Source organism: Miniopterus natalensis, chromosome 2, assembly GCF_054644295.1.
Source record: "Miniopterus natalensis isolate mMinNat1 chromosome 2, mMinNat1.hap1, whole genome shotgun sequence".
NCBI classification, from domain to species: Eukaryota; Metazoa; Chordata; class Mammalia; order Chiroptera; family Miniopteridae; genus Miniopterus; species Miniopterus natalensis.
Window position 1 is genome coordinate 35,297,085 of NC_142082.1, and position 25,864 is coordinate 35,322,948.

At 42.1% G+C, this 25,864-nt stretch overlaps 1 protein-coding gene across 1 annotated transcript in view; it reads right to left on the reverse strand.

The window, feature by feature from the left end:
• The window catches only part of CLYBL (citramalyl-CoA lyase), a 106,086-nt gene extending 84,849 nt beyond the window's left edge, over positions 1–21,237 (reverse strand). The window contains exon 1 of the mRNA XM_016203838.2: positions 21,137–21,237. Coding sequence (XP_016059324.2) covers positions 21,137–21,237 — 101 coding nt within the window. The remainder of the gene's footprint in view (positions 1–21,136) is intronic.
• Between the last annotated feature and the right edge of the window lie 4,627 nt (positions 21,238–25,864).

Sequence of the window (25,864 nt, forward strand, 5' to 3'; positions counted from 1 at the left end):
AAGAGACCCCTGATTGCTCCCTTGCCCCTCACATCACATGAGGACACAGCAAAAAGGTCTCAAATGGCAGCTAATATAGTGGAAAGTGGGTGAAATATATCGAATTGCTCATGTCTGACCATGTTTGACCTGCAAAAATGGTAACTTGATATAGTTTAACCCAATATTGTGACAGCAGTCAGAAGATGGGATGGCGAGCCAGCCACACTACCACCCCAAGTGTCAATGTCCTCTTCAGTGAGAAGCAGCACAGCAGTAACGCAGCATGCACATGTAGTTGCTATGATCAGCTGACACCTGTCGTCCATGTGCGATGCTAGTCAGCACAGCCCTGCACCAGGTTTCTTGTATCCAGCACCCTCAAAGATATCATAAGCTCTCTGAGGGAGGGGTGGTCTTACATCTCCCTGACACTGCTCAGCGCAGGGTCCTGCCCACAAGAGGCATACAATTCCTGTCACCTTGCCACCCAACCAAAGCCAGCTCTCCAGAAGAGGATGCGTAGTACTGATCCAGAACCATGCTGTCCTTACTCTTCTTGTGCAGGAGTCAGGTTTTAGTGGTGATTACAGGTAGGAGGTCATTTACACTCCCTGTCTCCTTTGCCATCATGGAACCTTAAACTAACCCATGGCCTGTTGCTTCTTCTATATTTATTATCTCCTTCCCCACAGCTTACATCCCAGTTTAGGGCCTCACTACCCTTTAGCTAGACAACCACAGGAGCCTCTTATTTATCCTCACTGCCTCCACTTTCTTATTACATGTGTTCGTTCATTCATTCATTCATTCATTCATTCATTCATTCATTCATTCATCCATTCACTCTGAGCACTTGCTCAGTAAGCATCCAGTGAGTGACCTGTACCGGCACATGTGGCAAATACCTTTGTACAAATTAGAAAAAGGTGCTTCCTCGTGCCCTCCTGCAGGTAGCATGCTGCTTGCTTTGGTGAGTGGAGATGAGCTGAAATTCAGCCCCTACTCACGTCCCTTGGTAGGTGTCCCAATCAGAGTACCCCCTCCACACACAACTGTATGCAGTGGCCCTGATCCACACTGTGCTGAGCGCTATGGGGAGGTAGCACAAAAGAATCAGAAGGTCCAGGGAGGAAAACCAAAGGATGGCCTACAAGCCAGGTCAAGAAGGCTAAAGACTGTACATGATGAGGCTGGAGGGAAAAAGAGACTAAAGGTGGCAAATCTGGAACAATAATAAGAAAGGTGTGGAGAGGGTCAGGCTTCAGGTTCTGTTGCAGACTCTGAGGCCCAGGAGGGGGCTGTCCCTGGGCAGGTGGCAGAAGTCTGTCATGGCTTCCCCAAGCCCAGCTCCTCCATGTGCTGCTGGTGTGTCTTTCCCTTCCCCCATGTCCAGATGTTTCAAAATCTGTTCCCTAGCTGAGCTGTGTTCAGCACTGCTGTGTATGAATGTACGTGACAAGATCTAACTTATTTTATTTTATCTTAACATAGTTGGAGTTAGGGCCTCTTGATAGTCGACACGTAAATGTATTCAAACAATATGCAAAACGGGCTTAAGATGAGCTGAAAAAATCTGGTAGCCTTATGGTGAATTCTCTCTGCAGAAGGGAACTTCTTTTAAGACAAGGCATCCCTCAGCAGACCCAGGAGGTTATTCTGGCTGGAGGGGGCTCCTCCTGGCCTTGTTTTGGCCATATCCCTTTCCTCCTCCCTCTGATGCCATTTATTAACCATTTATATAACTAGAGGTAGAACTAGTCCCCAATGCTGCAGGGGTTCTCCACCTAGGAGTCAAAATAACCATCACCTGGGGAGCTCTTAAAAACTGTCAAATTCTGGACCCCACCCACTGCAATCAAATTCAACTCGCAGGTAACAGACAGGGTCCAGGTTCTGCATTTTTGTTTTGGTTTGAAGCTCTCTAGGCCCTTGCCATTTAAGAGATGTGTTGCTGCAGACTGGCGGCATCACTGGTCTCTTATCTGTTCTCATGTGAGCATCTCCCACCTCTCATAGGAACATTTCCTGTCATGTGGGAGCTTGTTAGAAATGCAGAAACTGAGGCCCCACCCCAGTCCCACTGAATCAGAACCTGCATATTAACAAATCCCCAGAGGATGCTTACCATATGAAAGTTTGAGAAACTGCTATAAGTTGACTCAAACTTGGGGGCAAACAGCAATCACTTGGGGAGCTTTCTAATATGCTGACCCTAAAGCCCTGGCCACAGAAAGTTTGATGTCATTAGTCTAAGGTGAGGCCTAGGCTCTGTGACTTCTAAGATCTCCCTGCCAATTCTGATGGGTAGCAAGCTGGAGGACTGCAACACTAGATGATTCTAATGTGTAGCCACTGCCCTAAAGCAGGAAAGTCTGCTCCAGCAAAAATGTATAAGTGAGCCATGTGCTACCCACATATATACACAGATGCTATGACAGTAAGATCATAACTGAAAATGCAGAAAACATGAAAAATACCCATGTTTAAAGAAAGGCTTTCTGATAAAATTGACGCTCCAACTGCTAACAATATTAGAAACAGCAGTGATCATCAACTACGCTAATGTCTATTTTACCATCTACAATTTAGTATGTGACTTCCACACTCAAATTAGTGGCTTGTTTATTTAGTTGAGAGGTAGTACAAAGGTCTCTACTTCAGCTGCACATTACAATCACTTGGGGAACTTAGAAAAAGAAAGAGACCCAGGCCACACCCAAGCCAATTAAACCTGAGCCTTGCAGTGATCCCAGGCATCGGTGTTTCTTTAAAGCTCCAGGGAAACCCTGAAGTGCAGCCAAGGATGAGAACCTCTGCACCAGGGTCTGTAAATACAACAGTGTTTTATTAATCCTAGAAAGGACTTGGGTTGTTGGTCATTAACAGTTGCTGAATGTAATCCTGCCAGATTTAGGCAGGTGAGCTGGGTACCAATTATGCAGCTTGCCACTAATCAATCGACTGGGGAATGGTAATTTTAAGAGGAGTGGTAGTTTCCTTACTTGGAAATCATGACGCTCTGAGTTCCCCACCCACTGAATCAGTAGCCATCACTGCAAAGGTTTGGGGATTATGGGGGGTGGACAAGAAGTCCTTGATGAGCTTAGAGCTTCAAACTAGATTTTTACATCAAGTCCATAGTGAGATAATAAACGTGCCTTTTTGACAGAGAAGGACGTCTAATTTCCAACAGTTTCATGGCCTGAACCTAGAGCTCTCAGGAGCAAAGTGGGAAAGGATGGGAGACTTGGGTAAAGGAAGTCCCTGCCATTGGCAGGGCCAAAGCCCTTCAGAAGCTGAGAGAAGCTCTGAGGGTGAGGGTGAGAGTGCGAGTGATAAGACTGGGGGAGGATGTCATTAGTCTGAGGAGAGGCCTAGGCTCTGGGACTTCTAAAATCTGCCTGGCCCAATCCCCCATCCCAGGAACCTGCAGGTAGCAAAGGTGGATAGAGAGGTGACAAAACACCCAAGATAAGCTGAGGACGAGCTGAAAGCAAAAAATAATTGTGCCAACTTCCCATTTCAAACGCTGGAAGGGAAGTTCATGGAGACAGTGGAGGAGAGGAGACACAGCAACATGGTTGTTTAGGTACAGGAGGTGCTAGATAGAGCAGGATGCTCCCAATCCCCCAGGACGTGCAAGAGATCCAGGAGTTTCTACGTGATTCCTCCGCCTTGTGCCTGCAGGAGACTCCATGTCAGAGAGACAGGTGGACACCCGGATGGGGGCCAGAAGATGGACACTGCTGAGTCTCCACCCTAAGCAGCGCCTGTGAGAGCAGAACCACAAACAAAGCCTGCAGACAAACCTCGTGCATCATCTACACCCAGGGGACAGACCATGAGTCCACCGACCACTGGAATTGCGCCAGAGAACAGAGGCCAAGGGCCAAGAGAGGTGAGTTACTCTTCATCAGAGCCCAAAGAGAAAGCTGCCGGAAGTTATTATATAGGCTCTCCCTGAACCCCCTGCCACCCAGAAAGAAGTCCTGAAACTGAATATTGACTGTGCTTATGAGAAAGTAAACCAAAAGAAACAGTCATTTGAATAGTCAAGTTTTGTAGGTATTTTTTTTCCTACCAATGCGTAGAAATGGAAATTTCAGATCAAAATGAGATTAAGAATAGAAAATGAAACTATATTTTTGGCACATCTGAATCAGGCTGTCTACATTTCAAGCCAGCTTAGGCAGGATATCTATGTAGAACCCAACGTTTAATTGGAGTGCTCTAATGTGTGCCCCTGCCAACTTCTCCATTACTTCCTCATTTCCATCTTCTCTCTCCTCCTTCACTTCCAGACTCTTCAGGAACTTTCTTTGTCTTCAGCACAATACAGTGAGGGATTCAGCTGTGGGAAAGACTGTGCCCTTACTGCAACTCAGTAGCTTCTGACGGCCCGTGAGCCCTCAGGTAACAAAACAGTTCCATCAGTTAAGCTTTGCTGTGGCCAAGTCTGGTGTTTCCCATTAGGGTATACTGCCGAATCTTACCCACTCTATGTCTTTTCCAAAAGTCACATTTCCCCCTTAGTTGGAGCCAATCTGACTCAATTTACAGTTGTCACAAAATCATATGATCGTTTCAAAAGATTCAGAAAAAGTATCTGACAAACTCTTTTATGATAAAAACAATCTACAAACTAGACCCAAAGGGAAACTGCCAAACCTTGAGAAAGGACTACATTGAAGGCAGCAGAGACAGAATCCCAAGGTAACACATACCAATGAATCCCACCTCTATTTTGCCAAGAACCTATCAATGCTTCAGCAAAGTGTCCAAATTTATGCTATTTTGCTTCTGAGGTTAAAATGAGCTCATATTCCAAGTTAAAACCCTGTATATCAGATACTTTCACAAGTGCTGGACCAAACTCACTGTTGGCCTATTTAACAAAGGTATTTTTATTTAGGTGAAATGTGTTTATCTAGCAACTGGAGTTTTTAAATAGTGACTAGATTGTAATATTATGTAATATTTATTTTTGTCAAAAAACGTTGACAGGCTTTTCAAAATACATTGGTGACTTGGGAAGGGAGGACTTCACGCCAATACACACAGGTCAGGAAGTGGGGCCTGTCGGCTGGATGCAGCTTTCAGCCCCAGATCTCATGCTAGTTATCACTAGGTAACTAGTGTCCACTAGGGGGTCAGATCCCTGGGAGAAGAAGCACAAAGGTGAAGGGAAGTCCCTGCAATTCTCAGGAAGTGACCTTCTACAGAAAAGAGATATGATATAAGGAGTGAAGGTGGCCGTAGAAGGGGCTGGAGACCCAAAGTTTTGGGGAAATTTCAGAATGGTTTCTTGTGAGCAATGATAAAACAGTCTACCCATCATGTCAATCCTTGAAGATCAGCATTATCCACCTGGAGTTGACCTATATTCCATCATTTTATTCCCCTGCCATGTCAGACATTTTTTTATTGTGGTAAATACTCGTAACATAAAATTTACCATTTTAACCATACAATTCAGTGGCATTAAATACATTTTCATTGTGTAACCATCACCACCACCCTTCTCCAGAATTTTTCATCTTCCCAAACTAAAACCCTGCACTCATTCAATACTAACTCCCCATTCACCCCTCCCCACAGCCCCTGGCAACCAGCATTCTACTTTCTGTCTCTATGAATCTGACTACTCTAGGTACCTCACAGAACTGGAATCACACAGCATTTATCTTTCTGTGACTGGCTTATTTCACTTAGCCTAACGTCCTCAGGAATCATCCATGTGGTAGCACGTGTCAGAATTTCCTTCCTTTTCAAGGCTGAATAATACTCTCTTGTATGCATATGTCCCATCCTATTTACCCATCCATTCATCTATCAATGAATATGAGTTTTTCCACCTTTGGCTATTATGAGTAACACTGTCATGAACACTGGTATTCAAGCATCTGCTGGAGTCTCTGCTCTCAATGTCTTTGGATATATCCTCAGAAGTGGAATTAGTAATTCTATTTGATCGATTATATGGTAATTCTATATTAAATTTTTGAGGAACTATCATACTACTTTCCACAGTGGCCGGATCATTTTACATTTCCACTCAAATGCTACTCAAAAATACTTTTTGCTGCATTCAAGTGCAGTTATGACTAAAGTGGTGTTTTGGAACCAGAAAAAAAGAATCATCCTTTATGTGTCCTTGACCTTTAGAAATTGCCTCCACAAATTCTAACAAATTTTGATAAATTCTTATTTGTCTATATAATAAAAAGAAAACACTTAGAGTATCATTTAAAAATAATATATCAATAAATTTCTATTTAGGATACCAATAAAAATGATATGGCCCTTTAAATTCTTTTAAAATGACTTACTCTAAGATCAGATAAAGGTTGAAAATAAAAATTTTTTACAGGAACGTTTACACAGATCCACAGCTATATGACAGATTCCTGGCAGACTCCTCTACTTGGGTCCATCTTTTCAATCATTTGAGGGGGTTGGAGGGGCATGGCCTCTTCTAAGGTTATATACTGGGGAAAATTGAGTTCTCTGTTGTATGGCCCATGGGTCTGAGCTCACATAACAATTCTGATGTTCATGGAAGAATCTGTGCAACTAGAGTAAAGATTAGAGCCATTCACTGGTTCCCCCACCTCCCTAACAGACACTAAAATTCACCTACAAATTTCAACCATGCACATGACTATTAATAACTAGGTATTTATGCCAGCATCTATAATAATTGAGGCTTACTTATGTTCTCACTTTACTAAGTTCCCAAGTGCCCAGAGAGATTCCTTCCCTATTTTCAAAAAACTGTTTCAGTTACTATGGCAACAGTGCACAGCGAAGTAGGGAGCTCTCCTCAGGCACGAGAGCAAAACAACAGCGATTTGTCCTCTCATTGGCAGAACAGGGCCCTTCAGGAGATTAACATGTGGTGCTAATGCAAATAAGCATGCAGCCCACTTCAGAAAAGCCGAAAAGATATTTTCAGGGCAAACTCTCTCATGAAGCAATTATATCACACCTTAATCAAGTGCTCTATTTTCTACTGAGATGAAGAACTCGTCTTTAGTGTCCAAAGTGAACACACACAGAATAGCAGTTTATGGTCACTCTGCCCTCAGGTTTGCTGCTAAGGAAGGACCCAGGTACAGGATGGGGCAACCCACGGCCTGTGGGCCAGCCTTTCAGCCATGGTGGTGTGCCATGTACAAGGTGGGGCACTGGTGAGGGAATTCTCTCCTGGTCTACCCAGGAAAAGGGGTGTCAGATAAGGGACAGATTTAGCAGGAACAGGGAAAAACACAGAATCCTTATTTATTCCCAGCTTGGTAAAGTTAGTGTCTCGCTGTTTTGGTGCACATCCCTGCCTTCTCAGACCTTCAGGGGATAAAGCCAGTGAACCTGGTGAGAGAGGTCTTTCTTTACAAAGAATGTGAAAGCAAACAAACATCTTGTCAAAAATTTGCCCTAGCCAGTTTGTTCAGTGGTTAGAGCATCGGCCTGCGGACTGAAGGGTCCCGGGTTTGATTCCAGCCAAGGGCATGTACCTTGGTTGCAGGCTTGATCCCTGGCCCGTCAGGGGGCATGTGGGAGGCAACCAATCGATGTGTCTCTCTCACATCAGTATTTCTCCCTCCCCTCCACCCCCCTCTCTCTCCCTTCTACTCACTCTCTGAAAAGCAATGGAAAAAATATCCTCGGTGCTAGGTGAAGATTTAAAAAAAAAATTTAAGTTACTCGCTGTGCTCAATGAAATCAGGCACAAAGGACAAATATTGTCTGATTCCATCTACAGGAGATAGCTAGAGCAGTCCACTTCAAGAGACAGGAAGTAGAACGGGGTGGGGGAATTGGGGGCATTATTTAATGGAACAGTTTCAGTTTGGGGAGCTGGAAGTTCTGGAGATGGTGGCGATGCTCACACAACGAGAAAGTACTTAATGCCACTGAACGGTACCCTTCAAAACAGTTAAAATGGTAAACTGTATTTATATAAATATAAATATTATTTATATTTTACAATGAAAAAAATTAAAATTATGAAATCAGTTTCCCTTGTCATATCCATGTTACGTATTTGACCAAATTCAGTATCGATCATGCAGCCAATAAATACTGTTACCACGAGCTGGCCCTTGCTCAGGAAGGGCTGTGGGGTGTGCAAACATAGACAGAAAGCTGTTCATCCAGCCGACCAGACCCTCACTGTCACCCAGGAGTGCGCTTGGTATGGCAACAGAAGTCTAGTTCTCCAAGTAGGCATATAGCATGTGAGTGGGATAAATCCCAGGAACGAGAAACCCTCATACAACTGTGTGACCATTAGTGGATCCCAGAAAAGAGGGCAAGTTTTCCATGAAAACAGATCCACATTTATATCCCATGTGGCTTAGACTTTTATTAATAAGTGTGGCAGGGGCACCACTCAGAGTGACTCCACCCTCTGGCACCTGGGTGCCTGGTAGCACTTCTGATGGCAAACACTGCCACTTTTCTGAAAGGAAGATGAAGGGAAGGGAAGAGTTCTGTGCAAACTAAGCTCAGCAGACAATACGGGGAGGGGGTGGGGAGACAGTATTTTAGGGGAGGTGAGGGAGAGGAAGAGAAGGAGGAAAAGGAAAGGAGGGAGGGGGAAAGGATGGGCCCTGGAGGTAAAGTTGGGGTGCAGAGGAAAGTGGGAGGGAAGAAAGGAAGGCGGAGGTGAGGGCAAAGAAGGCAGAAAAGGGAGAGGGAGGGGACAGGAGAGGAGCTTTGTTTTTCTGCAAAGCTAAAAACAAAGCTCCTTGTTTTGTGTTAAAGAGAGGGTAACAATGGAGCATGTGCCTGCTGGTGGGTATTCACTGTAATCCCACTTTCTTGCTCCACTTTTGGTGCAAGGTTTTATCTAAACGGAAAACTGGAGGGCTTTTTCCCTTGGAGTGACACCGAGGTCAAGAGGGAAAGCTGCACTCCTTCACTGAACACGGTTAAGCACACAATGCGATTAGCATCTCTTCTGTTTCTGGGCTGCTTCAACCCGGGGCTTCTGGAAACACAAAGGAATCCAAAGATGTTGTTCATTAATAGTTAACTGTTGATGCTGCTGAGAACTTGGTCCAGGAATGAGGCTCAGGATCCTCTACCCAGAGAGATTTGATAAATGGATTTCCAAGTGCAATCCCAGCACCGGGAACTATGAGAGATAGCACCTGTCAAGCACAGAACATGGAGCATTCGGATTGTAACTAAAATCTAAGGAACGTGCCCTCTGACTTCCCATTGCCTCTGTAGAGACGATTGGGTATTTTTGATTGTGAAATGCTGAGTGTCAGGAGTAAAGAGCATACTTGTTCCAATCCTGGCCAAAGGTGAACATTCAGGGCACAGCCTTCAGTTTACATTGTTCATTGTTGGCATTCCTGCCTGAGAATATTGATTTTAAAACCAATTGCAGAGAAGACAGTATTTAGTATTTAATGTATTGAAACAGCCAGTGGAGGGTATAGGAAAATTATTACCATATCACCACCAGAAAGTTTCACAAAGAAGACCATTCACAAAATTTCTCCATTTACAGATTCCATTAGCACTAGGTTATTCTATCTCAAGAAGTAATAGATTTATAGCTGAGATGATTATTTCCTGGCTTGTGCACAGCTCTTGAGGTAATTGAGCCAATGTGAACTAGAAAGATCAATTTATCCTTAACTTTTTATTAAAGGTCACAAAAGAAGACTGTCCACCTGACAGATGTAACCATGGATTCTTTTACAGAGTTCTTCAAAAGCTCTAAGGCTGCTAAATGTGTCAAATTAATGCATCTCCCCATGACCTGTTCTTTGATATGAAACTAATCATGAGAAGGAATTTTTTTTCCCCCCTCCAGAAAATGGTTCTGCAACTTTCAGAAAACAGTCCTCTCTCTCTGCATCTTAACTTTTTTTTTGGTAACTGCCATGAAAATAATCTGGTTAATGGAATCTCCGTTTGCTTCTTCCTAGATTCTTTCAAAAAATTCTTTTCAAGTGTCAATCTCAATCAAATGAGGCCAAAATGTTACACAGGTTAAAATTCTGATATTTTATTAGCCAAAGTCCCCTGATTATCCTGATTTGTAGATTTGGGGAGAATTTAATATTGATTTCTCTCTAGCGTTGAATAATTTTTAGAAAAAACACACAGTCTGAGTCTAATTGCCAGACCCATACTACATACACGAAAGCTGTGAATACAAGCTGTGATCACGAATCACGTGTATGTGCCTTTGATTGTGTGGGACCCGCAATAAGATTAAGATTGTTTTTTTCTTTCTTAATTATTCAGAGCTAAGTGTGATGAAAATTAAAACTAAACATATGGATATAATCATGAAGGGTTTTTCTAATAGTTTTTTTTGTTGTTGTTGTTGTTTTTTTAGTATGTTTAATGTGTGACAGGCACTAATTCCTTTAAATATCTATTTAAGGCAAGACTTCCTAGAACGCGCTCTAATTTTAGGGGAGTTTAAGGGCTTTTTTCTTAATTCAGTGCCACACTTAGCAATGTACCAGCTCAAAATACAAACACAGCTTCTTTTTCCTTTGTTTTCTAGTCCCCCCCGCAAACCCACTCTTACTGAATTTGTATTGTAGAATGAATGGGTCAAACTCAGAGAGTAACACTTTTATTGTAAATTCAAAGAGAATAAAATAAAAAATTAAGAGGTGAATCCTTCCCACAAGCTATATATCCATAATAATTTATGTTATGGTTTATTTGTGACTTATTCACAGTTTTCTATGACAATGGCAGGAGAGATGAAACAGGTTATCCAGAGACCAAGATAATCAGACAATTTTTTTGCCTTTTTCTATGGAATGCATTAACTAATTTTAAAAGCTAACTTAATTTTATATTTTATCTACACTAACACTGATATTTGTCTTCCTTTGGGAAGTGCTAATGATATGCTAAGAGGAAGGTGGCTCAGAAATCTGTTGGGTGAAAAGGACAGACCACTTGAGATTGAAAAGTTGTTGCAGGTTTTCATGGCACCAAACAGACAATCTCCAAATGGTTCTTCCTCTGACTCTATTTTCAGAAATGCAAGCAGGGGACAAAGGAACATTGAGCTACAAGTTAGGAGACCCAAAACATTCATTCTAGGACTGACCTCGAATTTCAGCTTCTGTCTGCCTGGCACATTTCCCAAGTTCTCTTTGGCACCCTGATTCCATTCTGCCATCTCATATCTACTTTCCATTCCCATTTGTGCCTCTGAAATCTCTTGCTGACTCCACATTTAACTGAGCTCACATTTCTTTGCTAACCCCAAACTCTTAGATGCATTTCCAAGGGGAATCCAGTTGCTATCCAGCTCTCTGAACTGGTCCTTACTCCTGCCTTCCCCCTGGGTCATCTCACTTAGCTTGGGTTAGGCTGGAGGACTTAGCAGAACGCTGACCATCCATATGGGCCAGGCCAGCCAGCTCCCAGTAAATGTTTGACTAGGTTACTCTTGCCAGATCTCTGTGACCTTAATACAAGTTCCAAATACAAGAGGACCTAGCAGAACTCATCACATCTAGATATGGCTGAGTGACTATTCAAAAACAAATAAAAAAACAAACTTTGCAGTAGTTCTCCACAGCATCCAGCATTTTAAAGAAAGCAAAGAAGCAAAACCTAAGAACTCAGTTTATCCCATTCCCAGCAAGACCAGTAGACTGCAATAAAAACCCAAAGGCAGGGAAAACGATAGGATATTAAATTACAAAACAGCAACATTTGCATAGTAATTCCTACTAATTAAGAAAGAAAGATATAAGTTGTTTGTTGTAAACACCACCAGGTCTTGAGCAAACACCAAGAGCTCACCACAGAGCCAAACCAAGCATTTGTCTAATCAGAGCCACTTTCCAAAGCGTTTTATTGGTGCAGCTGCAGAGCGCACATTTTATCACACATGCTAATAATCCCAGTTATGTCGCCTACATTTTAATCATTTGTTCTGGGCTTGTTTCTCAAATAATTAGCACTAATGAATGGTCAGAATACCTCGGATCATATATGTCTAATTGCAGTCAAGAGCAGTTCTTGTCTGCATGTACATTTCAATTTACCTCTGGGGATAATGTTTGTTAATTGTATTTCTTTATACGCAAGCAAAGAAAAAGGCAGCTCAGGCAAAAAGGGACTAAGTGTTCTCCTCTTTCCCTTTGTTCCCACAAGAAGCTAAAGTCACTTCAAGAGGCACTTAATCCCATCATCCGTGGTTCCAATTGCCTTGCAGCATCTATCAAAAAGAATCTAAAGTAAAATGATGCAGCTACATTGTGTAATTAAAAGCAATTCAGGTAGTTACTGCTTGGGGCCCTTTACGGGTCCAAATACTTAAAATGGTCCTGCAGGGATCCTAAACACTGTACTGTTTTAAATTTGGTCAGCAACAATATCTGCAGGAAAAGGAGAAATAGGAAGGAAAAAAATCCCCAACACCAAACAACAAAAAAGCCCACCACCCTCTCCTCGTGAGAACTGTAAAGAAAAAAGGAGGAGAATGCAAGTCTGAAGTGAAAAGAAAACCGCCCATAATTCTCTGCTCCAAAATGAAATAAACACAGAAGGAAAGTAAGGGGGAAAAAGAAAAAACTGATGCTTTCTAAATTCACCAGTCCCTATCCCAATCCAACTTTTGCAGTTAAGGAAAAAAGAAAAAGTGTAACAATACTGCCTGGATCTCTTCAACATGAAGTAAACAGCCTGGTACTATCTATAACATAAAAGCAGAGGCTAACTGAAAATTTAAACTTATTAAGAAAAATACAAAGTAAATTTGTGGTGTGTCTAATTCCACAGTCACTTATAAAGCAAGGTGTGAGAAGTACTTTTTAAAAGTTTTCTAAAGCAATTTACTTAAATAATTAAAAACAAAAATTGTGTGCTGAGCTGTTTCAGGTTCATATTTGGCTTTTTAAGCCAGCGTGAGTTTAGCGCAATGTTTTCTATTGTGGGCATTTAACAAAGAGCCATCAATGACAGAAGGCTGGGAACAGGCATAATTCTCTGGTTTTGATTCTTGGCTAAAGTATTTTTAAGTAAAAACACAACTCCTCAAGAGATGTAAAACTAGATGTTAAAATAACAATGTGTGTTTAAGTTTTACCATCATTTCCCCCTTTATAATAAAAACACGGAAGGAAGGCTTCCTGTTGATTTACAAAAGAATTTCAGGAAAAAATGCTAAGCACGTGCCTAAGTGGCCTAATGGATGTTAAGGAGTTTTTCAGGAATGACACTAGGTTACTCCCAGGATAAAGTACATTCTGGAAGCAGCAAATAAGTGGAAATGAGCCACTCCACACCACTAGAACACAGCATTTCACAGCCACATCTGTAAACACTTTCTAAGATACAAATTAGTAGCAAATGTAATTGTGGCCCGAGAACTACTTTGTATGAGTATGTGAGGGACATATGACTTGTCATTCAAATTATAAAATGATTCTCAAGTGAGATACCCAACAACAGTTCATTTAAACACAGAATGGCCTCATTTTCCACACAAATATTCTAGCAGTTTGAGTGCAAAAACCTACAACTGAAAATGCAAAGCTTAACCTTAGCCCTGGCCATGTAGCTCAGTTGGTTAGAGTTGGTTAGAGCATTGTCCTGATAAGTCAAGGCTGTGGGTGAAGCAACCATGAATGCATGACTAAGTGGAACAACAAAGTAACAAAGCGATGTTTCTTTCTCTCTCTCTCCCTCTCTCTCTAGTCACTTTTTCAAAAAAAGTTTAATCTTACATGAACTATCGAAAAATGGCACAAATTGTGTTTCTGTCTTTAGTTAGAATCAAACTTTTAAAAAATCTATTTTTTTTTTTAATTTGTCCATGCTTTTTCTTTTTTAAATATATGTTTTATTGATTTTAGAGAGAGGAAAGGAGAGGGGGAGAGAGAGAGAGAAACATCAATGATGAGAGAGTCATTGATCAAGCCTGCAACCAGGCATGTGCCCTGAAAGGAATCGAACCCCAGTCGCCTAGATCCTAGGTTGACGCTCAACCGCTGAGCCACGCCCGGCGGGGCTCCATGCTTTTTCAACTATACTGATTCTAGTGCTAGAAATACTATAGATGTTCAAATGGTTGTGTGTTGTGAAATTAATTATTTCCTATAAATTCAAACCCATTTATTATTAGTCAATGTTCAGCCTGTCTTTAAGTAGTCACTCAAAATCAGTCCTCAGTGGGTGGGAGTCATGGGGCTGACACCCCCACCTCCATATTTTTATCACCCTTACCTTCTAGCTGCCCTGAGGTGGCACACTCTGGAATTGAGAAGGGAAAGTGAATGAGAGAAGTACCCCTGATCTTGATTCCCTGTCTCTGCACCATCACCACCAAATTCCCAGACAACTGATTTCATGGTTGGACATCAGTGTTTCTTTGCCACAACTGTGCTGCTCCAATTAAGCTACTTGAAAGTAGGGCACTAACAAACAAACAAACCCAAATCTTCATTTTTGACCCATCAAAGTATCTGTTCCATGTCCTACAACTTTTTTCACTAGCTTGGATCAAGTCAGGCAAGTACTTTCTCTCAAAAGGGGACATTTTAGGGAGACCCAAAACTGAAATAAACAAGAGAGAAAAACAAATTCATTGATAATGAATTTTTGGCAAAAGTCTGGACTGCAATCTAACTCCTGTAACAATTCCCACTGACAGGTGTTTTACCAACATCACATTTCTTTCCTCTCTCACCCCAGGTCTCCGCACTGCTCTCTTGTCCCTGATGCTCCCCTGGAATTCCCCAGGGATGGTGCCAACCACCAGCTGCCAGGAGCAGCCCCACAACTGGCCCTTCAATTCCTGCCCCTGATCCAGTGGTGTGCACGCTGGCTAACTGCTGCCAGGTCAAGTTGGAGGCAGGACTTGAAAATGCAGTGTTGTCTCAAACAGCCAAGGCCTCCAGGAAGTGTCTCCAGACAATTTGTCTCTGAATAAAATATCTGCAGTTTGGAGATGTACTATACACACAGACTTTCCAACTCGTTAAGTCATAATATGGGCATCAAATGGTTCATGATACCTTCTCCTGCAGCACAGGAACTAGAGCAAGCCCAGCACATAGAATGTTATGAGACAAATAGAGAGGAAAAAGGGTCAGACAGAACCCACATAGCCGCAAACACCAGAGCCTGCAACGCGATGCTGAAAGGGCGATTTTCTTGAGGTGACTGAGACTCTCGGAACCCGAACCAGGGATCAAGAGGGCACTTAAGGAGACATGCTCATAGGCATCATCGCTCTGCAAAGAGCAGGGACTGGTTTGTCATGAGAACCTTGAACATCCTAGTATCCATGTGAGTTGTGTATTGACCACTGAGCTCTGGAAGGCAGATGTACTAGAGTCACAGAAAGTGATTTCATAAATATCTCATGTGACAGAAAAGAACAAAAAAAAAGTTGATGTGACAGAACCCTAAGCTATTTCATTTTCATGGCCTCATAAACATCTCTTTAAGTAAGTTAGATCACTTGGAAATAGGCTGAGGAGCAAGGCAGTTAGTTTTGCTCTGGAGAGCACAGTGCATTTTCCTTTTTTCACAGACTGTGAAGATGTGCTTGTCTATGTCCAAGTCTGGACTAAGACAGCTCTTCCTGGGGCATGGAAATTAGAATAGAAGTAACTGCTCTGCATCATCGTGCAGAATTCTAAAGGAATTCCTCTTCTCGCGGTGACATCACAATGCTGGGTTTCCGCTGTCATAGAACTGAGTGTGGTTTTGCATTTAACCCATCACAGGGATCCCTCTGCAGCTGGTGGGCACCACAAGGGCTTCCTCTGTGCCCATAACAGGGGTTCTGGAGGATGAGAGTCTTTTCAGAGGACACACTGGCTAGTGTGGCCCCAAGACAGCAAGCAAAACCTGACCTGTCATTCTGAGCCTGGCCTGAATCGGTCAACATGTGCTGAAGACCACAGAGCCTTTATGAAAATATGACTTCAAATATTTTTCTTTCCTCTCCTCATTTCCTTTTCCTAAGGACTCAGTTCACAAGGTGTGTCTGTAAGTGTTTATTTGAATATGCAACCACTTTTACAGGGCTCGGATGTTTTAAGTCAAGAACCCTGAAAAGAGAAGATAAAAGCTTCAGTACAAACTCATTTTATAAAACACCATTACTTGATGACTTCTTTACTTGCTCATTACTCAATCTAAATAATTTTTTTTGAAGTTTGTGATTGTATGAAGATTCGGTATAATTTCAGATGGTAATTTTTCTCTTTTTAAGAATTAAATGAAATCACAGCATTAGCTTGGCAAAATAAACCATTCCTGCCTTTTAAAAATTTACTGAGTTCCATGTCAGGCTCTTTTGCCAAAGTGAGCAGTCTATTAAGTTGAAACTTTTGACTACCTAAGTTTTCATTTTTTTGTTTCTGTTTTTTCCAAGTACGATGAGAAAGCCAGCAAGTCTCCTTAGTCTGTTTCTGAGTCTGAGTCTCTGGGTCTGTTTAGTTGGCAATAAGAACTCAGCCTTTTGCTGATACGAGTTTATCAGCATCTAGCACAGGCCTGGTACATTGCCACTCTCACGTTTGTTAGACCAATTTGCTTACCAACTTCCTTCCTGCTTAATTGTAGGAACCATCCAAGTCATCATCATTGCTTTTCTCAATGGCAAGAAAACCTTACTTCTGTTCCATTTCTAAGACAAATTCTTCTAAGAACTGTCTGCCCTATACTATACCATAGCCACAATCTGTCCCCTGCAGGCTGAAAAATAGCTTATTCTACAAGACCACTAAATAGAAAATGCACCAAAAATATGCTCTGATCAATACAAATAAGTATAATGAAGACTGTCCCAGAAATAACAAATAATTTCAATCAGTTTCATACAATTGATTTGTTCTTTCAAGGAGCCCTTAATTTACTCAATCCCTGATTGAGTTGTTACATGAATCATGAAGGTTTAACTATGAAAATAAAGGCCGATATTTCAATCAGGGAATACCCACGATGGTTTAATTAAAGAATTTCTGCATCTCACTTACAGAACATTGCTCCTTAAATACAGCATGGCATTTATTTGAAATGTCCCAGAGGCAATTAAGCCTTTGATTAATAATAAAATTTTCTTCCTTAGCTTCATTCTCAATTACCATAAAGCTCATTTCTCATTGCCTGAAACGTCCAGCATGTAGCGCTCAAGGATTTAACTTGCATGTGATTCCATACAATCCACCAAAAAAGGTGAGAAGAAATTGAAGTATACAGAAGCTTGCCCTTTCTAAAGATTGGACCCCTTACTTGTGTTGTAGTTTGCCTCACTTCAACTTGCAGCCTAGCCATGTCTGCAGATGTGTGATGACACCCCTGAGTTAGGAGAGAAACAAGGGGACCTGGTGACCAGGGCATAATTCCTAACTCTGAGATGTCAGCTGTTCTTGAGCTCAGAGAAGAGGTAAAGAAAGTCATTAATAATATACTTGCCCACATAATTGCTCTAGTCTGTGTTTCAAGGAGAAAACAATGCTCATGAGTCCCAAACTAGCTAGCTCCAAAGACCTTCTCCACTTCCCTGGAAAGGAGGTGATCGGTGAGGAAAGAGCAGCAGTTAAGGGCATGGGCTCTAGAACCCAGCAGACCTGGATCTGGTGACCCCTTAAGAGTGTTACTTAACCTCTCTAAATCTCAGATTCATATTCTGACTTGGATTATTGTGAGAAGTCAATGAAATGATGCACATAACACGGCCAATCAAGTGCCTCACACACCGGAAGTCCAATCAATAATAGCTGCTATTAAGAAGATACTCCCCCTTCACTTCCCTGACACACAGGTCTGGAGCACAGCGTCACCTAGGACTCCACTCAGGCATGTTGTTTACACACACACACACACCCACACCCACACCCACGTGCGCGCGCGCAGATGGTGGCAGGCACTCTGCCACATATGGGGAACACACCTATCAAGGAGACCAGGGAGCCGGCTTCCATGACTGGTCAGCATTGCAGAAAATAAAGAAGTCAGGTTTATATCTCCTCTCTGATGTCCCCAGGTCTTCAGAGCTTAATTAATAGGTTGACACAACCAGAGTATATTTTCCATTACCTGAAATTTATGAGAGCATTAGGTAGGTACCTGTAGTGTACAAGGGACAGTGTGTCTGTACACAGATACAAAATGTGAAAATAAAAGCTACCAGGAGCCACATGAAGGCGAACAAACGTAAGTCTCAGTGGTAGACTCTGTTCTTTTTTTCTAACATCCACTAAATCCTTTTTTGCATTATCTCACTAAACCCTTTCAACAATCCTATGAAATAAGTACTGTTATTGCTCCTATTTTTATATAGGGAAACCCAGGTTTATTTTATTCTGTAAGTTTAAATTTTCAAACATGTAGCTGCTGACCACGTTATGCCACATTTCACAACTGATGCCAGTTTTCTCAGGGCGTGGCACAAGCTGAAGCATAGTAACTCACATCCACCTTGCCAGAAAAGCTTTACTCTTAGAAAATACAGGTATTTAGGCCAAGAATCTCTGTCTCTATGTGCTACAGTGTAAAACATGCTCAGCAAACTTTTTCTGAAAGGGCCAGATAGTAAATATTTCAGGCTTTGTAAGCTGAGAGACAAATGCAAGCAAATTATATATAAGGACTTGTATAACAAGATAGAACACAAATTCCCACACATTTTTTATTGACAAAATTAAAAATTAAATTGAGTACAATTTTTTGGTAATATGCATCACTCATGAGGAAAAAAGCACTCTTTTGGGAAGGCACAGCATTTTGCTTCACTGGAGTTCAAAGGTAATACTCCCTATTATCAAGTCATTCATCTGAAGGAAACATTCTCAGATTGAGGGCCATACAAAAACAGGTGGTAGGCAGGATTTGACCCACGGAACCGGGTTTGGAACTTTTCACTAAGGGTTTAGCCACAGACACATTGGAGACCAAGAGTTATACAGACACAGAACTAAGTCACAAAGAAGTGCCCTGACCACAATCATGGCAACAGGAGGCAAAACAGTGAGGACTCACGTCCCCGGCTTTAAACTGCAGACGGTATACGAGCCCTGGTTATTATTGACAGACATTAATAAGCAGAAAGCTTCCAGGCTCCAGCTCCCCTCCCTCCCGTGGGAATTTTTTTTTTTTTAATATCACTTGTTAATTTAGGAGGTTCAAAGTCACTGCCACACCTACTGGTTTGTGCCAAAGGAAAAGTCAGTTAAATGTCACGAAAAGCAACGTTATATTCTCTTTTATTTGTTTATTTAAAAAAAAAAATCTCAGTTTCTCTCACATTCCTTATTCCCCCTCTCCTGATACCAACACGTTTCTTTTTTGATAAAGTTCTAACCGATCATTTTGTGTCCTAAATATATCCAGCACTCCATCCTCCTGTCAAATACAAAACCCAGAAACTCTGTCTTTGTGGGCTCCTCGCTTTGTGTGACCACAGGGGAGGAGTGGGGGACGAGAGGGGAAGAGGTGAGGAGGGAGGTTATTGGCTCACAAAAGTCCAGACAGTATTTGACTAAAAAAGTGCAGAGCAGGGGAGCAGGGTGGGAGAAATGGATCAGAAATCCCACAGACAGAGGAGGGCTATTTTTCTTTTAAAAGATTAAGGACTGTAGGTTTTCATGCTTACTCAGGTGGAACGAGAAAAGATTTTAACCTCTTTGCCTCATTCAGTTTGGGCCTGAACAAAATAAAAGTCGAGCACATTCAAAACATCCATTTTAATTTTCTTCTTCCCTTTAAGATGGCGAGACGACATCTGGTGAAAGATTCAGGGTTACATTCCACTCAATATTAACCATGGAGAAGAAAAGTCAAAGGCACGCCACACGCGGAAAGGGAGAAGGAACTTGTCCAGTTTTTCCTCGCCTTTCACAGGGACAAACATTCTAGGCGAAGACGCCTTGCCATTGGGAAGTAAATTCCAGTTCTAGCATCAAGCAGGACCCACAAATTCTGGTGGTTCAGAATAACTACGAAATGCACACAGTTATTTTACAGGAGCATAAGCCATTTCTTTTGAGCAGAGGAACCAGATTTTCCAAATTAGTCCAACTTGTAGTTGATGGGCTGAACCCCCATTTATCTGCATCCATAACGAACTAGAGCTCCCGATGACTAACAATGCCTCCAGGAAGTAGTTAAACACCACTATGCTGTACACTGGCGGTACACAGGATAAAAAGCAAGGGAAATAGGCAAATGGAGAGAGGGAGGAAGTTAAGGCAGTAATTTTGACAATAAAGTGGAAAGCATTTTCAAGCATTCAAATTACAACAGGGGTTCAGCTCAGCCTAAGCAGCCCTCCATGTCTACACAAACAAGTCTGTTCATTTCCTTGATAGAGCCAACTGCCCAGTGATTAAAATTTCTTTAAGATTTTCTCTTCTCTAACCATTCCTATGCATATTACATTCCTGGGATTACAAGATTTTAAAAATTAATCTAAATCTCTTAACACAATGATAAGGCGGAACAAGATGTAACAGTTGGGGGGAAGGGAAATAGAGACAAAGGACTAGTTTTAAGAGCCATGATTTCAGGGAGTCATGGTTTTCATGGTTTTTTTTGCTGACCCCGGCACTATACCTGGCATACAATAGATGCTATTTAAATAGAGAAATGAGTATATAAATGAATGCAAAAGCCAAAATATTAAATTAGCTTTAAATAAATTTCCCTTCCTAATTATATGGTATTGGTAATAATTATTGTAAAGCATTTTAAAAATTAGAAGACCAATTGAATGGGACTTCATCACCTATCACAAGCTAACCACCTGCAAATGTTTTTGTTCTTTCTATGGAATTATAGTAAGATTTAGTTCAATGTTTTGAGATATTCTTCCTTTTTTTTTAAAGCAAGCTAGAGAGTCATTTGTTGTGCTGCTAGGCTTTTTATTTAGGTAGAAATTAAAGTTGTCTTCAGCTTTTGAGCAAGGATTTTCTAGCCCTATTTTGACTATACTAATCCATCTAACTGTTCAATCCATGTTTATTTTTCTTTATATATTACAAGCTGCCAATATTTGGCTTATATTAAACACCTTGCAGAACTGGCCCATGTGGCAGGCTACTTTTCCATCGTGACTGGTCAGCAAGGTTTAGACACGGAAACACGTGTATGTATACTTGTGACTGGTCAGCAAGGTATTTAACAAAGTACAACATACCCAGGACCCTCGTCCCGAAGTCTCTCTAAAGGAAGCTCACTCTGGGGCTCCTGGGTTCTCCGGCAGGCTGGTGCTGTGCTGCCATCCTCCCTGGTTTCCATGGTCCTCCCACTGAGGCTGTGGCACCTGCCCCTTGGCTTCCCTGCAGAAGCATCTTGGGCTGCACTGCTGCTCTCTAGGCCTATGGGGCCTGTGTGTGGCCAGTCCCCTGCAAGCCACTGCTCAGAGGCGCCCTGTCCCCTAGTCCTACCCCATCTCCATGCAGGGATGGAGCCACCTTGCCCCTCCTCTTATGTTTCGTATGGCCCGTCCTAAGAAAGATGAAAGGAAAGTACTTCAGGTCCCAGGCTCTCACTAAAAAGGAGGTCAGCAATGCAGCCAAGTGCTTTCTGCCCAGACATGGCTCGTGCCAAGGCTGCCCCGAGGGAAGCCATTCACTCCCACCTGCTACCAGGCCGCCACACTGTCCACGCACTTGCAGACCGTGGTGGTGCTTGGTTCTGCACACCCGCTAGTCCATTTCTGAACAGCAACCCAGATACTGAATGGATGCATTAACCTAGGAACCCGAGGCCTTAACTACCCAAACAAGCAGCCAGTTTCCTGAGTGCCCACGGGAACAGCTTGAGATCCAGAGCTATGGTGCAAGACCTTGGAAAGATGGAACCAACAGGACTCTGTCCCCTGCCACCATCTGGCCAAAAGTTGGTCTGATAACAACACTAACAATATTAACACAGCACTGATGGGGGGTGGGGGTGACAGTGGCTCTTGGGAGTCAGGAAGTCATACCTACAAGACACTCAAGTACAGGCTGAAAGTGGTCCAGGATGCAGTGCCTCTCTTCCTCCCTTCTCCCTAAGGTTTATCAACAGATGAAAATCATGCTGTGTTAACTGACAGAGAAAGAAAAAGAATCCTTTCAATGACTCACCAACGGCCCAATGGCCATCTGCACTTTCTTTGGTCCCCTCTGGAGGGAAGGAAAGGAGTGAGGATGTACCCTCGGGTCTCTCTTTCCCCCCTCCCATTTATATACATTTCCAAAGCCCATTAAACTCGGAAGATATTCAGCCCCAAGTAGACTCATGTGTCCAACGGCACACAGATGATACTACGCCTCAGGGAAACGTTTATGACATGTGCCACCAACCACCATTCCCTGTGCCCTTAAGCACAACTGTACTCAAGCTGATCACTGACAAAGGAGGAGTCCAACCTAACAGGCCACAGAATAAAGGTTGAGTAAATGACCTATAGGTGGAGGGCCCTTGAGCTAAGATCATATGTGCATCATCTCCACATAAATGGCTGAGTATCTCTGTTGGTCACCAACATTGTATAAGGCATACCACAGCATGCAGAGATATTCTCTCTCCCCCTTTTAGGGTTCGTGTCTTTTAAAAGACAAGAGAAGTCAGTCCAGGTCATTCTTTTCAGTGCTAGCTATTTCCAGCTTAAGATAAGAACTTTTTTTTTTTCTTTTGAAAAAAAAAAAAAAATCTTTATTGACTTCAGAGAGTTCAGAGAGAGGAAAGGAGAGGGAGAGAGAGAGAGAAAAACATCAAAGATGAGAGAGTCACTGATCGGCTGCAGCCCGCAACCCGAGCATGTGCCCTGACTGGGAATCGAACCCCGATCGCCTGGATCCTAGGTCGATGCTCAACCGCTGAGCCACGCCTGACTGGGCAAGAAAGAACTTTTAATTCAGGTCTTCATCTTGATCTACAGGACGAAGACAATTGGATAGTCCTTGCCATTTAGCTCTCCCTGGCTCAAACAGCAAGGTCCTGTAGAACCTCTAGAACATAACTATGCAGAAAGAAGTTTTCGGCAATCCAAAGCAGAAGAACAGCTATCTTGGATGTGTCAAAAAAACCTGCTGTGTTAAGTATTGAGAAGGACCCAGTTTATACTGAATGGGTTTTGGGAAATACTCATCACAAAACACATTAAACACAGCATCGTGGGCTCTGTTAATGTTAATACTAATCATCTCTACGTGAAGTCCAAAAGATATCATTTCCTGTGAGATCTATTGTAAGGTTTAAGAGGACAACTTCTTCAGCTAGCATTTACTACACGTTGGGTGCGGGAGAGAGAACTAGGTGTATTTTTAAGTGCAGATCTCCTACTTTGTTCAAAGGAAATGGCTCATTTGCTAGGTGGCCTACTTTTGCTACTTTCTGGATCCCAGATTTGACCTAAAGGAGGTCTGGGGGATGGTGAGATGTGCTTGTGTTCATCCCTTTTTTCCACTTGGTTTCAGAAGATGAGGTGCTGGGAGAACCACACTCCTCTGATTTTATCAGGACCTTCCTCCCGGCCTGTCCTCTGAAACCTTGATCTGATCAAGGACTTGCACTCCTGGAAGAAATGCGGTGGCGGGCTTGGTGTTGCTGAGGAAGTTCAGGTTGTGGCCTCTTTCTTCTCGGCAATCACCATGCTGATTTCGTGAAAAAGCAACATTTGGAAGATTTCCACTGTAGGAAATACTTCAAATATCTGCAATTATGCATCAAGTAAGCAAGTGGGGCAGGTATTCCCTGGACATAAAAAGTCTTTGAGGTATTTCCCACAGAAATGAGGTTCTGAATACATTCTTGCACCCTTTTTGGTGGCACAGAGAAGTAATGACTAGGTAATTTCCCTGGTGCTCAGCGTGCATCATGGGAATCAGAGTGTAAAGGCTTGATGTCCTGTAGATACCTGTGTCTTAGGAACAAGACTGTGGGGGAGGGGACATCACTTGGGTCAAGCCCTGTGCTGGCTGCTTTACCACATTTGGAGAACTTAAATTTTACACCAAGCCCTGAGCAGTGGCTCTCCCCTTTCAGCCTGTGCCCTTCCCATGGCATCACATTGCCTCCATGGCTCTCACCAGTTTCAACTCTGGAAAAATCTATCAATCACACCACTTCAGTTAGCATTCCAAGACTAGGGTAAGGCCTGAGTAATCTATTCACAGATATGCTTCAGAGACAACATCATTACCCCACAGAGTTAAAGTTGATTAGCAAAACTAGGATACTTAGGGGTTTCACTACTTACAATAATCATTGCAAATATAAATTAAAAACTAATTACACTAAGAATTGTAGCAATGGTGTTATAACACCATGAGCCTGGCAGAAAGTAGGAGTTTAATAAATAACATTCGATGAATGAATGGGTTCATTTTTGGGTCCTTAATCTGGGAAGAGTACCAAAACAAAGAATTAACGAGAAGACTGACATCTTTTACATTTTAAAATGATAATTTTAAAAACTCTTATGATTGGCTATTAAGCCTTTAGCAGGACAGTAGTAATTATTATGAAACATATTCTAAAATTAATTCTGACATCTTGCCTTAACTTGTTTACATAAACATATCTGATGCATAATTTCATTAAAATAAACCCAACTACCCCCCTTTCCACTGAAAAACAAGTGCTTCAACTGGAAAAGATGGGATTCTATCTATACATACCCAAAACCATCTTCCTGAATCAGCACTACTAACCTATTGCTTTCATGCGCATGTGCAGGGGCCGAGTTAACAGGACAGAAAGCAGCAGCCCTAAAAATTGATCCTGGATATAGAGTGGGTAACCACAAACAAAAGGGTATTTACACACCACCACAACAACCCCCTGGGAGCTGTTCCCGTCATCAGAACCCAAATCCAACTTTTCAGTGACATCTAAATGTATGGATACCTAATAATAGACCTTGCATTTGCAATAGAGTAAACATTATGTACCTCTCCAAAATCAGCTTATAAAATACAATAGGTATGTGACTGAGTTGTTGTGTGTTTTTTTTAACTAAGTGCTTTAAATACATCATAACCCGTTTCGAGATCAAAACAACCAAAAGAATTAACATTTGCCACTGGGTTTCTGTAGCACAGTACTAAAACATCACTTCGTGTCTCTGATGCTCTCTCAACAAAGCTGACTAGTTTAAAAAAAAAAAAAAGACAACAGAATCTAGTTTCCGACCTGATCCTGATCATCCCGGGCCCAGTCTTCAACACTCCCCAACAGCCTCTGTGATAGCACAAATTGGTAGCCCTCACTTGTCCCTTTCTCACTTTTGTTTCCTCTGAAAGCCATTCTTAAAACTCCCCAAGCTGTGAGTTTCTGAGTGAGAGGCAGACGCAGTACCTTTAAAAATGTTAACCACAGTAAATTACCATCTTTATTTTAAAAAATTGAACTTATTGGGGTGACATTGGTTAATAAAATCATAAATCACCATCTTACTTACTGTTAGGTCTTTCCTTCTTTTACACCAAGATTCCCTTCTGCCACCAACCTGGGAGCAGGCTCTTCTCTAAGCCAAGATCTCAGATAACAGTCATGTCTGAGACGGGCCCTGCTCGTTAAAGATTAGAGCTGTCTGCAGCATACGCTCCTCTTCCCCATAGCCCAGTAGGCCCCAATAAATGCTAATACTCAGCATGACGCAACAAGAACTTTAAGCCTCAGCCATGGCTAAGCAGAAAGTATCACAAATTTACTGAAATTATCTGTGGCACAAAAGAGAAGAGAAGGAATTAATCAAAGTCTCTCTCTTAATGCAATGCTTGACTGAACCACCCCAATCCCTTTTTAAATAGGATACTGGTGGCAAGTGACCCTGATGGTGAGCCCCAGTGAGATACACAAGGAACACTTGTTCCATTTTTTTCTTTTATGACCTCATTAAGGAGGATTTTGAAGATTGTTCCTGAATATGAGA